This window comes from Gigantopelta aegis, chromosome 14, assembly GCF_016097555.1.
Source record: "Gigantopelta aegis isolate Gae_Host chromosome 14, Gae_host_genome, whole genome shotgun sequence".
Classification (NCBI taxonomy): Eukaryota; Metazoa; Mollusca; class Gastropoda; order Neomphalida; family Peltospiridae; genus Gigantopelta; species Gigantopelta aegis.
The window spans coordinates 38,165,734-38,182,274 of record NC_054712.1 but is presented as its reverse complement, the minus strand read 5'-3'; the positions used below and the strand labels follow the sequence as shown (position 1 = coordinate 38,182,274).

Sequence of the window (16,541 nt, the reverse complement as noted above, 5' to 3'; positions counted from 1 at the left end):
GCTTACCAAGCAAAACCTCACCAAAAAAACAAACATGTAATTTGTAAATACCATGCAAAAAAAAGTTAGAAAAAAAAGTAAAGATGTACACCAGTAATTTGTAAATGCTATCATGAAGTGCTTACCATGCAAAAAGAAAGAAGAAAAAAAGATGTAATTTTTTAATGCTGTCAAGAAGTACTTACTGTGCAAAAAGAAAGAAAAAAGAAAAAGAAAGGATGTTTAATTTGCTGTGTGGTATACATGCATGTACAGTCGACTCGGACCAGCGACTTCGCCTATCCCATTGATAAAAGTGTCCGCCGCGCAGGGTGTATACCTGTGTAAACACTGGCTTGACAAAACTCACTATGCTGTTTGCTTTTTTGATTATTATCTCCCCGCGTCGCTTGGGATCACATCTAGTGTGTCTGGGCGTCAGACGTCTATCAGGTTTATTGTCATCATTGCTCACGGTTTATTGGTGATTTGCGGTTGACAAACCTGCTGTAAGTGTGCTTGAGCCAGAGCATTTGTTGTGCTGCTTACTCTGTACAATGGCAGGGCTGAAGGTGTATGGATATAGATAGATCTACAGATACACATCACCTAATATGCTTATACCATAAGACCCGCCTATATATAGATATTAATGTACATAGCATATACATGTATATATCTAACATGATTAGACCACAACATAATCTATCTTGATACAAAGTTAAAGTTTTGTTTAATGACACCACTAAAGCACATTGATTTATTAATCATCAGCTATTAGATGTCAAACATTTGGCACTTTTGACATAGTCTTAGAGAGGAAACCTGATACATTTTCCCCATTAATAGAAAGGGATCTTTTATATGCATCATCCTGCAGACAGGACAGCACATACTACGTCCTTTGATATACCTGATATAACGTTATGCTATTTGAATGGCGTTGCCATGACGTTAAAGTCTGGACTTTATTAAAGTCTAGACTTTAAGGTTTATAAGCACGGGGCATGGTGTGGTGCACTGGCTGAAACGAGAAATGGCCACACCGACGTGAATCGATCCGAGACCTACAGGGCCTCAGGCGAATGGTTTACCACTGGGCTACGTCTCATCGCCCTCTATGTTAGTATAGATACAATGTACACAACATCTAATATGACTACCACAACACACAAACACACACACACACACACACACACACATATATATATATATATATATATATATATATATATATATATATATATATATATATATATATATATATGTATATGTATATGTATATGTATATATATATATATATGTATATATATATATATATATGTATATATATATATATATACACACACACACACACACACACATAATTGGGGGAGGGTTGAAGATTCCCCCCATCACACTGCAGGTGGCACTCCAGAGGAGCATAACCCGAACCCCCCCCCCCCCCCCCCCCCTTACACATGCATGCCACAATCTAGCCCCCCAACCCCTGCATACTTTTTAACAAAGACTAAATTAGACCACAATGTAGATGTATATATTATTAATTTATGTAAGACCACAGCACATTATATAACACATTTACATGTTGACCACAACACATTATATATATGACATAATTAGACCACAGCACACACACATTATTATTATTATTATTATTACTTGCAACGGTTGCAGATGTAACTAATCGGTGAAAATTATGTACGTAATTCCACTAAATTATATATAATGTTTTCAATAACTTTTTGATTTAGTCGCCATGTTTTGTCTAGCTCGTAAATGCAGTATCATGTATTTAACCGTCTAGTCGATAATTTTATGAGTGATATTACTGATGGGCAGACTTGTATATCACGGCCATTGCTTGTCTGCTTTGTGTAGAGGGTGCCATCTGGTGTTAGATCCATATTTCACCATGCTGAGGCGTGCTATAAATAAAGTTTACGCATTAATTATATTGGCTGCTAATGCTGGACATGTATGATGTATAATGCAGTGCTTTGACCAGGTGTCCATTTTGGAAATTAAAAATATTGTTAAAACATTCACACACGTACACGTCTGGGTATTTAAGTACAAGTTCTGTAGATGATGAAACTAAGTTAAAATTTCTTTTGTTCAACAACGGACCACGTAGATTTTTGTTGTTGAAATTAGCGGAAATTTTGCTTCTTTTATCCCATTAACAGCAAGGTATCTTTTATGTGCATTTTTTCACCGACATGCCAACACATACCATGACTTTTGGTAGGCACTAGTTGAGATGGGGGTGGGGGGGGGGTGGGGGGTGGGGGTGGGAGGTACATTGTAGCCCAGTGGTAAAGGGCTCAACTAATTTACGTCATCTAGGACCGATCCCTGTCAGTGGGACCATTGGGCTATTTCTCTTCCGGCCAGTGCACTAAGACTTGTGTACATATCAAAGGCCATGGTACATATCCTGTCTGTGTCCTTGCCACTAATGGGAAAATGTAGCACATTTCCTGTTTACATGTATGTCAAAATTACCAAATGTTTGATATCCAGTAGCCGATGATTAATAAATCGGTGTGCATTAGTGGTGGTGTTAAACCGAACAAACTTCAACATCTAGTTTATCTTCGATTCTCCCGACTCTGTAAATGTTGTACCTGTGTTTCCACAAATTATAGGGGCAATACATAACCAAGTGGTAAAGCACTTGCCTGATGCTTGGTCTGTCTCGGATTGATCCCCATCGGTGGACCCATTTGGTTATTTCTCGTTCCATCCAGTGCACCACGATAGGTATGTACTATCCTGTCTGTGGGATGGTGCATATAAAAGACCCCTTGCTACTAATGGACTATATATCAAAATTAGTAAATGTTTGACATCCAATAGCCGATGGTCAAGAACAACACAAATTACTTCTATACATGTATACATAGTTAATCTTGTTGTCTTGGTTTCCCTGACTCGCTAAATATTGTATCACTATAAGTGTATGGTCTGTCTAGGATCGATCTCTGTCAGTGAGCCCAATGGGCTATTTCTCGCTACACACAGTACACCATGACTGGTACACGTATATCAAAGGCCATAGTATGTCCTTTCCTGTCTGTGGGATGGTGCATATAAAAGATCCCTCGTTACTAATGAAAAAATGTGGGTTTTCTCTGTAAGACTGTATGTAAAAATAAAAGACCAAATGTTTGACATCCAATAACCGATGGTTAAGAAATCAATGTGCTCTTATGGTGTCATTTAACTTGCAATTTGTAGGGTGAAGCCCAGTGAACACAGCAATTGAATACACGTATGTAAGTGCATGGTCCTCGCTATTCAAATCCTTCTTACACTCATATAATTCTAACCGATTGTGTAATCGAAAGTTGATCGGTTGGTGCCAACTGATTCTAACCGCTGATCGATGATGACATTCTAACAGATTCTCAACACAAGCAGGGATCATACTGGAACAAATGTTGGTTTAGACAGTTTTCAGAACTGTACAGAATTTTATTATGTTGTAGCCACTTTGTATAAAAAATTTAGCAGTTGGCTAATTTGGCAGTGTATATACAAGTACATTGGCTAATTTGGCAATGTACATTAGCAATTGGCTAATTTGGCAGTGGACATTAGCAACGGGCTAATTTGGCAGTGGACATTAGCAATGGGCTAATTTGGCAGTGGACATTAGCAATGGGCTAATTTGGCAATGTACATTAACAATGGGCTAATTTGGCAGTGGACATTAGCAATGGGCTAATTTGGCAGTGGACATTAGCAATGGGCTAATTTGGCAATGTACATTAGCAATGGGCTAATTTGGCAGTGGACATTAGCAATGGGCTAATTTGGCAAGGTACATTAGCAATTGGCTAATTTGGAAAGGTACATTAGCAATTGGCTAATTTGGCAATGTACAGTAACAACTGGCTAATTTGGCAATGTACAGTAACAACTAGCTAATTTGGCAATATACAGTAATAACTGGCTAATTTGGCAATGTACAGAAACAACTGGCTAATTTGGCAGTGTATATTAGCAGTTGGCTAATTTGGCAGTATATATTAGCAGTTGGCTAATTTGGCAGTTGTACATTAGCAATTGGCTAATTTGGCAGTTGTACAGTAACAATTGGCTAATTTGGCAGTTGTACAGTAACAATTGGCTAATTTGGCAGTTGTACAGTAACAATTGGCTAATTTGGCAGTTGTACAGTAACAATTGGCTAATTTGGCAGTTGTACATTAGCAACTGGCTAATTTGGCAGTTGTACAGTAACAATTGGCTAATTTGGCAGTTGTACAGTAACAATTGGCTAATTTGTGACTGTCAAAATGACCATATATTTGACATCCAATAGCCGATGATTAATAATCAATGTGCTTTAATGATGTCGTTAAAAAAAAAAAATTGTTTAGCAATTGGCTAATTTGGCAATGTACAGGATGAGCCTTGCACAAGTTACTTGTGTATACACAGTTAATCTTCGATTCTCCTGTTGTCTTGGTTTCCCTGGCTCTGTAAATGTTGTATAGTTGTGTGTCCACGTGTTGTCCAGTGTTGTCCATGCTCGACAAACCAGGTGTCAGTGATGGAGTGTCCTTCACTCTACCTGTAGGACAACACCTCGGAGACACGGCTGTCGGACAAAAACACCGCTTGACAGTAATCCTACACGTGGCGTCCCGCGTAAGACAACACTTTGTTGCCCTGTCACCACCGTAATGTGTGCCTTATTAGCATTACATAATCATCATTACTAATGTACGACAATACACTGGAGATTGGGTTACCGTGGAAATAGTCATCAAGAATGTATTAACAGTGATTTATAAATTGTAGAATTACATTGAAGGAGGTTACAAAATAACACCACTTGTATAGTTAGGGGTTTTTTTTCACCTTGGAAAGTAGCCATGAATGTATTACAGTGATTTATAAATTATAGTATTACATAGGTGGAGGTTAAATAACTTAAAAAATAACACCACTTGTATAGTTTTATTTTTTTCACCTTGGAAAGTAGCCAGGAATGTATTACAGTGATATATAAATTATAGTATTACATAGGTGGAGGTTACAAAATAACACTAATATTACATACAGGTATATATTTATTTTTTTAAACCTTGGAAAGTAATATTCAGTTTTACAATGGTTTATAAATTATAGTATACCAGGTATATATACCATGTAGGTAATTACATTTACTGTAGAATGTTTACATCAAGTTAATGGAGACAGTATTATGATTTTTACAAAAAATTGAAAACAACATTTAATATCTAGAAAGATTGTCTTTTTAATATTTTTATCCTTTTAATTTTTATTATTATTATTTTTTATTATTACCCATATGGGCTCAAATATACGGGGTAATATTTTTTCGATCTCTGCACAGTGTGCAGATTGCTTCTACAGTCACTGATTGGCTGGCTTTAAAAAGACAAGATTTGATTGGCAATTACATACTGCCGGGACTACTTTTTGTTCATTATATTTTTTTTACGATACGAACATTTACGGAATTAAAAATCAAAATATATGTACAAATGTTTAAAATGTTTTTATTTTATTATTTTGACTGTTTTTTTTTAACTATTCTTTGGTGGATACTGTTGGGTGTGCACCGGTAACGGCGCGTATGAATATATTGTTATGGCTGGTAGAGCTTGTTAGTTGTTACAGCTGCGAGAACGTAAAAATACTTTTAAAATCGTTAAAGATTGACAATGGGTAATAAAGAGAATAAGCAACTCACTACGAGGAATTACGGATTATCTGTCCCTTGTGAATTAATGCTGTAAAACCCTCGCCAGAGGCTCGGGTTTAATACATTAATTAACTCGGGACAGATAATCCCTAATTCCTCGTAGCTCGTTAGTTATTCTCTAAATATGTATCTTGTCACTGAATTAGATTTATGATGAACTTAAAAAATTAAAACAAAACTTGGTGAATTTGGTCAGAAAATCTGTTATTAATTAATTAATTTATCCATTCATTCATTCATTCATTCATTCATTCATTTATTTTAACAAAATTAAAGCTCTTTAAATACATGTAGCTATATTTATTTGCTATTTAAATTAGCATTTTGACAATGTATTGAAATATATTTGCCATGTATATAACTTTAATTTGCATTTGATCATTCAGTGAGATTACAGGTTAAAGTGTGGTAAACGCGGATGTTATTAAGTATGTGCGGTATGCCACTGACAAGACTGAAAGAAATAGGTGCAGTAGCCATATTGGTTTAGTTGGACAGTTTTCTATGGGTAGAAGATAAATACGATATTCCCCTATTTTTTATTGCTACCCAAGCATGAGCAGAATGTATGTACCACATTGTAAAGGTTTCTGAACCTTGCACTGGATGGAGTATGTAGTGTTAAACAAGAATACTGTGGCATTGAATATCTCATGTACCACAAACAGATTCAATGTCACTGATATTTGATTCCATAAGATCTTTATCTCAATGCATGTTTTTACAACAACAAAAAAGTATGAACTTGATGAAAACAAACTAAATTTTTAGTTTAAAAAAAAATTCAATTAATGTTACATTTTTTCACATGTATGCATTGTGATAAACATCCAAAGATGAAGGAAGGAAGGAAATGTTTTATTTAATGATGCACTCAACACATTTTATTTATGGTTATATGGCGTCGGACATGTGGTTAAGGACCACACAGATATTAAGAGAGGAAACACGCTGTTGCCACTTCGTATGCTACTCTTTTTCGATTAGCAGCAAGGGATCTTTAATATGCACCATCCCACAGACAGGATAGTACATACCACGGCCTTTGTAACACCAGTTGTGGAGCACTGGCTGGAATGAGAAATAGACTAATGGGACCACCGTGGGGATCGATCCCACTCCGACCACGCATAGAGCAGGTGCTTTATCACTGGACTATGTCCTGCCCCATCCAAAGATGAAACTACGTGTGTAAACAAAGATTCATTGATTTAGGACTTTATGTGTTGTAACTTATTCATAAGAAATAAACTTTAACATTGAGCTAAATGCAAAAGTTGATGTGCTGAAAAAAATAATATCTATGTCTCTCTTTTTTACTTTGTAAAGGAGAGACAATAAAATGACATGATTTGGTGCAGTTTTTATGAACGTTAAAGTTTGTTTTGATTAACAACACCACTAGAGTACATTGATTAATTAATCTTCAGCTATTGGATGTCAAACATTTGGTAATTTTGACTTGCAGTCATCAGTGGAAATGCGCAACATTTTTCCTACATCAAGGGATCTTTTATATATGCACTTTCCCACAGACAGGAACGCATATATATACCGGTATACCTTGGCCTTTGACCAGTTGTGATGCACCAGTTTGAATGAGAAAAAATTAAATCGGAAAACATTCAATGGCGCCACAGAGGTGTTTTGATCCTGTGACGCAAGCACCTCAAGCAAACACTCAACCGACTTGAGCTAAATCCTGTGCCCAGGTTTTATGAAGCCATTTTAATCCTTTATGTCACATAAAACTAAATGACCTGGTGCAGATTCAGATGTTATTTGATGTATAGGATTGCTGCACGGTATAGATAGAACAGCTTGATGTGATGCATACTATAGACTTACAAGCTTACACAAGTTTACAAGTCACATAATAGAACCTTTTCATTTGAACAAGCTTTTGTGTAGCCGCATATACAGTGTACATCATCCGTACATCATGGATTTCAGTGGTGTTAACTGCATGTTGTGAAGTGTAAATCTTCCCATGGTAACACTAACAGTACCTGCTTTGTATTTACATCATGTACATGTATGTGATCATGTACAGTGTATGCGTGGTTGTATATAGCCAGGGTTTTATCACCTATACTAGATCAGGGTTTGGATTGCACGAAAGCTGAGGAGATAATGGGTGTGCCGAAAATCAGTAGGCCCAAATTAAGTACAAACATGCTAACGTCAAAACGTTTCAAAATAACTTGAAATGCATTTTTGGAATATGTACAACTCTTTACCAGCTATTATTAATATCGCTGCACTAAAAAGACTGTGGTGTGCTCAGAACAGACACAGGGCTAACTCTGGCACTCACCAAATTCACCAATTGCGAATTTTTAAAGCAGTCGGCAAATTTTATTTTAGTTTGGCGAAATAATTTCATGTAATAATTGAATTTTTTTTTGAAAATAACTGACAATTTCTGCAATTTTTGAAGTTTTAATTGACAATTTGGCAAATTGTTTTGTTCACCCAGAACTAGTCCTGAGACAAAATGCCTGTTGTGCCCAAATTAGTGAGATTTAAAGTCCTGAAGATATAACTAACACAGGAAAGTTTAAATGATGGGAAAGTTTAAATGGTATGTGGTGGCTTTAAGCTGAGCTCTCCACCTCCAATATGGCCATGGTGTAAATAACCAGCTCTCATTATCTGACAGTGGTGTAGGAAGGTGCCAAAAAGGGGGAGGGGGCACACTTTTATATTTACACATTTTTACACTATTATAAAGGAAATATAAAGCAAAATATCTGAAAAGTGGGGGTGGGTGGGGACACATCATGCCCCCTTCCTATGCCAGTGTCTGAGACTATATATACGGTGTTAGCCGTCGTATACATAGCCACTTCCATTTAAGTAACAAAGATGGCAACATCCATTGGAGTTGTATTTATATGGAATTAATTTTTGTACGCAATATATATAGCACAATGTGTGTATGGTAGTCAGACTGGATGTTAGCACAAACAAATTCTTCAAAGTGTTGAAACTGGTAAGCACAAAGAAAGGTGTCGGCAGTGCAGATCGTAAGAGTAGAAATGATCACCATCCATCTATCCATTCCATTCAAATTTGTGTTATGTATACATACACGTGTGTCTATTCAGTATATAATACAGGGCTAGCTCTGCTACATGCCAAATTCACCAATTGCAAATTTTAAGAACAATTGGCAAAACATTTTTTAATTTGGTGAGAAAAAAAAAAAAGTGTGATAATTGATATTTTGTTGAGAAATAGCTATAGGTTTTGCCTTTTTGAGATAATTTGGCGAAATTTTCTGATCACCTAGAGCAAGCCCTGTAATATCTCAACAGTATAAACTACTAGCAGTGTTAATATTTTCTTAGTTATATCGACATACATGTACATGCAGTCTACTTTTATGTTTTTAAAGCTGAACGAAAAATTCCCAAGTTTACACAGATCTGTAGGCACCCGTACTTGTGAAGTACCGGCCTCGGTGGCGTCGTGGCAGGCCATCGGTCTACAGGCTGGTAGGTACTGGGTTCGTATCCCAGTCGAGGCATGGGATTTTTAATCCAGATACCGACTCCAAACCCTGAGTGAGTGCTCCGCAAGGCTCAATGGGTAGGTGTAAACCACTTGCACCGACCAGTGATCCATAACTGGTTCAACAAAGGCCATGGTTTGTGCTATCCTGCCTGTGGGAAGCGCAAATAAAAGATCCCTTGCTGCCAATCGGAAGAGTAGCCCATGTAGTGGCGACAGCGGGTTTCCTCTCAAAATCTGTGTGGTCCTTAACCATATGTCTGACGCCATATAACCGTAAATAAAATGTGTTGAGTGCGTCGTTAAATAAAACACTTCTTTCTTTCCGTACTTGTGAAATTACAACACAAATTGGAATACTATCTCCTGGCAGGGCAGCAAATTAGAAATAGCTTACTTACACTATTCAGGGGTGGGAATTCTCCTCGGATCTCCTGTCTGTGGGTGGTGCATATAAAAGATCCCTTGCTGCTAATCGGAAAGAGTAGCCCATGAAGTGGTGACAGCAGGTTTCCTCTCAAAATCTGTGTGGTCCTTAACCATATGTCTGACGTCATATAACCGTAAATAAAATGTGTTAAGTGCATCGTTAAATAAAACATTTCTTTCTTTCTTTTTTTCCCCCATATAACCGTAAATACAATGTTGAGTGCGTCATTAAATAAAACATTTCTTTCTTCTTTCTTTCTTGCTTGCTTTCTTTCTCCTTGGATCAGCAGTTTTCCTCTCATGGAACATTGCGTTTACTCGCATTGTAATCGTCCTTGCCCCCGGACCCCTCTAGATTTCCTCTTTTTTTACAGTTCACCGCCCTGGACCCCTCTAGATTTCCTCTTTTTTACAGTTCACCACCCCGGACCCCTCTAGATTTCCTCTTTTTTTACAGTTCACCACCCCGGACCCCTCTAGATTTCCTCTTTTTTACAGTTCACCATCCCGGACCCCTCTAGATTTCCTCTTTTTTTTTTTTTACAGTTCACCAATTCCCACCCCTGACTATTTAATGCACAAACAGACAAACAAAACAACCTCACCGTATGCTTCAAATATTCTCCTCAGAAGGAATGATTTTACTGTTAGTATTAGTATTACCTTCCTCTTTTCAAAATATATGTGATTCAGGTCTAGCTATGAGTTAGCAAAACATTTCGTCAAATTGTTTATTAATTAATCTTCAAAAATTGCAGAAATCAACAGTTATTTTTCTTTAAAAAAATGTCAATTATTACATGAAATTATTTTGCCAAATTAAAATAAAATTCACCAACTGCTTTCAAAATTGGCAATTGGCGAATTTGGCGAATGCCAGAGCTATAGCCCTGTGATTATACATGTACATCTGTATGTTCATTGTACGTTTGTACATCAACATACTGGATATATTCTTGTTTAAATATTGGTTTGAAGTTCATGTGTGCCATGGTATAACATTTTCTTTTCATTTTCAGGGTGGAACACCAGTATGGGAAGATTTTACTTACAAGGCCACAAAACTGCATTCCTCATTAAAGTAAGTTATCAGCACATGCATAGTTACTGTGTGTTCATATGAAAAAAAAAAAAGCGCCCATAATTTATGTTATGCTGTACCAGGCCATAGGATTTCAAATTTCATGGGAAACACGTTTTCAGTTCCGTGTCTTGTGATCATGGGAACCCATCGGAAACTGGTTTTAGGTTCTGTGCCTTCTGATCATGGGAACCCATCGGAAATTGTTTATATTATTTTTGTCGTACTCAGTATAATCATCATGGGAAACAAACTTTCGATTCCATGATTTTACCGACATGGTACTGGAAATGATTGTTTCTGTGAAAAACCGAGGGCTTGTATACTGTACTCTGTTTAGTGAAGGGCGAATACGTAGCCCAGTGGTAAAGCGTTCGCTTGATTCGCGGTCGGTCTGTGATCGATCCCCGTCGGTGGACCCATTGGGCTATTTCTCGTTCCAGCCAGTGCTCCACAACTGGTGTACCAAAGGCCGTGGTGTGTACTATCCTGTCTGTGGGATGGTGCATATAAAAGATCCCTTGCTGCTAATCGAAAAGAGTAGCCCATGAAGTGGCGAAAGCAGGTTTCCTCTCTCAATATATGTGTGGTCCATAACCATATGTCTGATGCCATATAACCTTAAATAAAAACATTTCCTTCCTATGTGTAGTGTATACATACATACATACATACATACATACATGCTCAGAGTGCATCATGGTTAGTCTTGCAATTTGCGGGCGATTCAGTGCCACAGGTTCCAGTCCCAGCAACGGCATGGGACAATTTGTGAGGCCAGAAAGGATTTAATTATCCCCTGTGCCAGTGCGTTAATATCTGTGTATGTAACAGTCAACCTCGACATACATACAATACATAGATATTCATACATCAATACATACATACATACATGCATACATACATGCATACATACATACATACATACATACATACATACATATGTGTGTCCTGTTTTACAAGTGTTGCTGTATTCAGTGAAATAGATTTACAGCAGCTGCTGTAGAGAAAAATATTAATCTCAGACAAGACTGCATTACTTGTCAGATGCTAATGCATCGGCTCACGTTACACTTCACAACAGATATACATTTCTGATTAATAAGAAAACATTAGACAGCTTCGCAGTAGGGTCTATACCACCAAATCAAATCCCATGGATAACAATAACGACACAGGTGGCTAATTAAAGTGTTTGTTGCTTGTTGTGTTTAACAACACCACTGGAGCATATTAATGTCAAACATTTGGTAATTTTGAAACTCACTACATTTTCCCATTAAAACGCCTGCCTGGTGTACGGTTGGTCTGGGATCGATCCCCGTTGGTTGGCCCATTGGGCTATTTCTTGTTCAAGCCAGTGCACCATAACTGATATATCAAATGTCGGGGTATAGTGCATATATAAAAGATGGCTTACTAGTACAACTAATGGGGGAAATGTAGCAGGTTTTCTTTGTAAGACTATATTACCAATAATGTGCTCTAGTTGTTGTTAAACAAAACAAACTTTAAACTTATAACTTTTCATCATTTGCATGTACTGTATGAATGATACAGAGCCCTTAAAAGTACCCGGTCTCCGGCGGCAAATCGCCGCCTGAAACAGCTTTTGCCGCCGCCTACTTTTCGTTGATGGTAAAAAAAAAAGTGCTTTCTCTTCTTTAATAAAGTCTCCTACAAAAGGGATCCAAACAAGGTGCCAAAATAGTTGTTTATTTGTCTTGATTTGCGCTAACAGAGGCCATGAGAATGCATCTCAGAGGTTCGATTTTTCAAATGTTTCTCGGGAGGGCCCCCAGACCCCCCGCTTTGCCCCCTGCTATCATCACTATTGTTGCCTGCTACTTCTTAAACTATTGAGGGCGCTGATGATACCGAGTGAACATTTAGGAGTCCAAAAAATAGTACAGCAACAAAACTGATTGATTTCTCTTTCAATGGGGGGAGGGGGCAGAAGGCTGCATAAATTTTACAGTTGGAGATCAACTTGTTTTCTACCAGTGACCCCCTTCTTCCCATGCCTAGATGTTCATGTTTTTAGGTACATGTATTTTGAAGATGATTTTGGTTTAAAAACTTTAAGTGTCATAAGGACTCTATGTTTGCAAATCTTTAGAGTCCGCCACCAACCCAATGAGCCCTGCCATGCATCTCCAGTAGAACAGAAGATACACTAAATGTTTTGCATGAAACCATGGGAAAGATTGCTGGTCAGGACTGTGGTTTCACAGGATTTTGAGATATATGTTAACTATGTCATTTCGAAGAATCAATGTAATTTGTACAAATTATTTTTACGAGCCATGTGGACTCGTATGCTAGCCAAGCTAGAGAGTCCTATATGATTTTTGCGAGCCTCAGGTCTCCCCGGTCTCCCCTCAAAATCGCACACTGAATTTAATCATACTGCTAAAGGAACAATAATAACTGCAGTTGAGATAACTGAACAGATACAGATTGCAAACTCGGTGGGTAACATGGACTTGGCAGACACGTTTTAACAAATTAGATGAATTTCCTCTTAACTTGTGCCACAGGTGTGTTGCTGATAAAACATCAACAGAGAAGGATCCTGGGTGTACCTGATAATAGTTGTGTGGTATGTAGTATTGGCCCTGGAGTCCGCGCTCTGACACACGGTGATAAGACTGACAGTTGGGGAAGATATATAATTACTGACGGGCAACTGACCTGTCAGAAGATCTAGTGTTTGCTTGGATGTCTTGGTTCTCTAATTGGGTTGGTCACCTGGAAACAAACTGGGTCAGGTGTTGGCTTGGGTACACACACACATGTATACACACAGACATATGTGGGTCAGTAGTTAATGATTTCTCACATGTAACCTGGGGTCAGTTTTAAAAATCAAATATGGGTCAGTAGTTCAAGATTTCTCACACGTAACCAGGGGTCAGTTTTAAAGATGAAATATGGGTCAGTATTTAATGATTGCTCACATGTAACCTTGGGTCAATTTTAAAGATACTGTTTTGAGTCTTTACTACCTTTGTTCATATGTTTCCGGCTTTTAACAGCTTAGACTTTACCATGAAAACAATTGAAGGGAGTGATTCATTTCTCTTCTTAATTAGATTATGGGGAGCCGTTTACATGTACATTGTAAGATATTACCAATACCATACTGAGCATTGATACACATACATTGTGAGATATTACCAATACCAAACTGAGCATTGATACACGTACATTGTGAGATATTACCAATACCATACCGAGCATTGATACACGTACATTGTGAGATATTACCAATACCATACCGAGCATTGATACACGTACATTGTGAGATATTACCAATACCATACCGAGCATTGATACACGTACATTGTGGGATATTACCAATACCATACCGAGCATTGATACACGTACATTGTGGGATATTACCAATACCATACCGAGCATTGATACACGTACATTGTGGGATATTACCAATACCATACCGAGCATTGATACACGTACATTGTGGGATATTACCAATACCATACCGAGCATTGATACACGTACATTGTGGGATATTACCAATACCATACCGAGCATTGATACACGTACATTGTGGGATATTACCAATACCATACCGAGCATTGATACACGTACATTGTGGGATATTACCAATACCATACCGAGCATTGATACACGTACATTGTGGGATATTACCAATACCATACCGAGCATTGATACACGTACATTGTGGGATATTACCAATACCATACCGAGCATTGATACACGTACATTGTGGGATATTACCAATACCATACCGAGCATTGATACACGTACATTGTGGGATATTACCAATACCATACCGAGCATTGATACACGTACATTGTGGGATATTACCAATACCATACCGAGCATTGATACACGTACATTGTGGGATATTACCAATACCATACCGAGCATTGATACACGTACATTGTGAGATATTACCAATACCATACCGAGCATTGATACACGTACATTGTGGGATATTACCAATACCATACCGAGCATTGATACACGTACATTGTGGGATATTACCAATACCATACCGAGCATTGATACACGTACATTGTGGGATATTACCAATACCATACCGAGCATTGATACACGTACATTGTGGGATATTACCAATACCATACCGAGCATTGATACACGTACATTGTGGGATATTACCAATACCATACCGAGCATTGATACACGTACATTGTGAGATATTACCAATACCATACCGAGCATTGATACACGTACATTGTGAGATATTACCAATACCATACCGAGCATTGATACATGTACTGTATTAAAAATCCTTATTTAATTCACATGCTATGGGGAGCCAGATTGATAGCTCCCCTTAAAGGAAAGAAATGTTCTATTTAACGACGCACTCAGTACATTTTATTTACAGTTATATGGCGTTAGACATATGGTTAAGGACCACACAGATATTGAGAGAGGAAACCTGCTGTTGCATGCCACTTCATGAGCTACTTTTTTCGATTAGCAGCAAGGGATCTTTTATATGCACTATTCCACAGACAGGATAACACATACCACGGCCTTTGATATACCAGTCGTGATGCACTGGCTGGAACGAGAAATAGCCCAATGTGCCCACTGAGAGGGATTGATCCCAGACCGACCACGCATCGAGCAAGCTCTTTACCACTGGGCTACGTCTCGCCCCGCCCCTTAAAGAGCTACGTCTGTAACAGACTTTTTGACGACAAACTACTGCAAACCAAGGAACATTTTGTTCAGTATCATGTCGCAATTCGCGGTGCAAATTTCAGAGATCGCTACACAATTTTAAAACTAATAATTAAACAGTAGTTGCTAATAAATTTTCAATTGACTAAACATATTGCTAATCAAGATTTTGAAGACAAATTTTTTTTCCCCGTAAACACTAGTGTAACTAGAAATAGAAGCACATTATATACATGTCCTGATATTGAATATATAAGAAAATGTAATGTGTAAATTTTGTTTTCTCAGTTACTAGTAACAAACAAGTGAAACTTAGGACAAGTTAGTGATTTAAAACAAGATTTTGACGTCTGCTTCTTTTTTTTCAGGACAACTCTAATTGCTATTAGTGCATTCCTTGATGCATTTCAGAAGATTGCTGACTTAGCAACTGGATCTAGAGGTATGTATGTATGCCTATGCTTTCAATGAAATCTCCTTCAGTGACTGGTGACGAGCGAAAAAGGACTTTAACTATGTCTATCGTTTTCTTCTGTTCAGCGACCGTTCAGGCTATTCCACGATGACTAATGTTACAATTTGAAAAAAAAATTCAATTAAAGTACCAGTGGCCTAATTCACAAAGGTCTCTTAGGCTCTGCTGGACAACAAAGTATCCTCTTTACAAGTCTTTTTGCATTGCACTGCGAGATCGCAAAGTTACAAGAGTTTAATGAATTAGGCTCCTGTACTTCAATGACTATTGTATCCGAGCATTGTCTGCTCTTGAGATCATAATATCATATCAGTTGACAATAAGCTAATTAATTATTTTCTTTATTATAAGAGGTCTTTACTTTGGTGGCCATTTAATTAACTGTGACTGATGTTAATTAAGATAAATGTCAAATTTTTTTTTAAATATCGGTCACAGTTGATTAAATAGCCATTAAAAGTTTACTTGAGGAATTTATTACAAGAGGTCTTTGGTGACCATTTAATTGACTGTGACTGATGTTAACTAACAAAAATGTCAATTTTTTTTTGTAATATCTGTCACAGTTGATTAAATGGCCACTGAAGTACACTTGATATAGTCTTCTGATT

At 37.5% G+C, this 16,541-nt stretch overlaps 1 protein-coding gene across 4 annotated transcripts in view; it reads left to right on the top strand.

Moving 5' to 3' along the window:
* LOC121388003 (protein MTSS 1-like) overlaps positions 1-16,541 on the top strand; it is a 121,791-nt gene that overhangs the window by 13,413 nt on the left and 91,837 nt on the right. For all 4 annotated transcript variants that reach the window (XM_041519196.1, XM_041519198.1, XM_041519197.1 and 1 more), the window contains exons 2-3: positions 10,690-10,751; positions 15,824-15,897. In XM_041519196.1, coding sequence (XP_041375130.1) covers positions 10,690-10,751; positions 15,824-15,897 — 136 coding nt within the window. The remainder of the gene's footprint in view (positions 1-10,689; positions 10,752-15,823; positions 15,898-16,541) is intronic.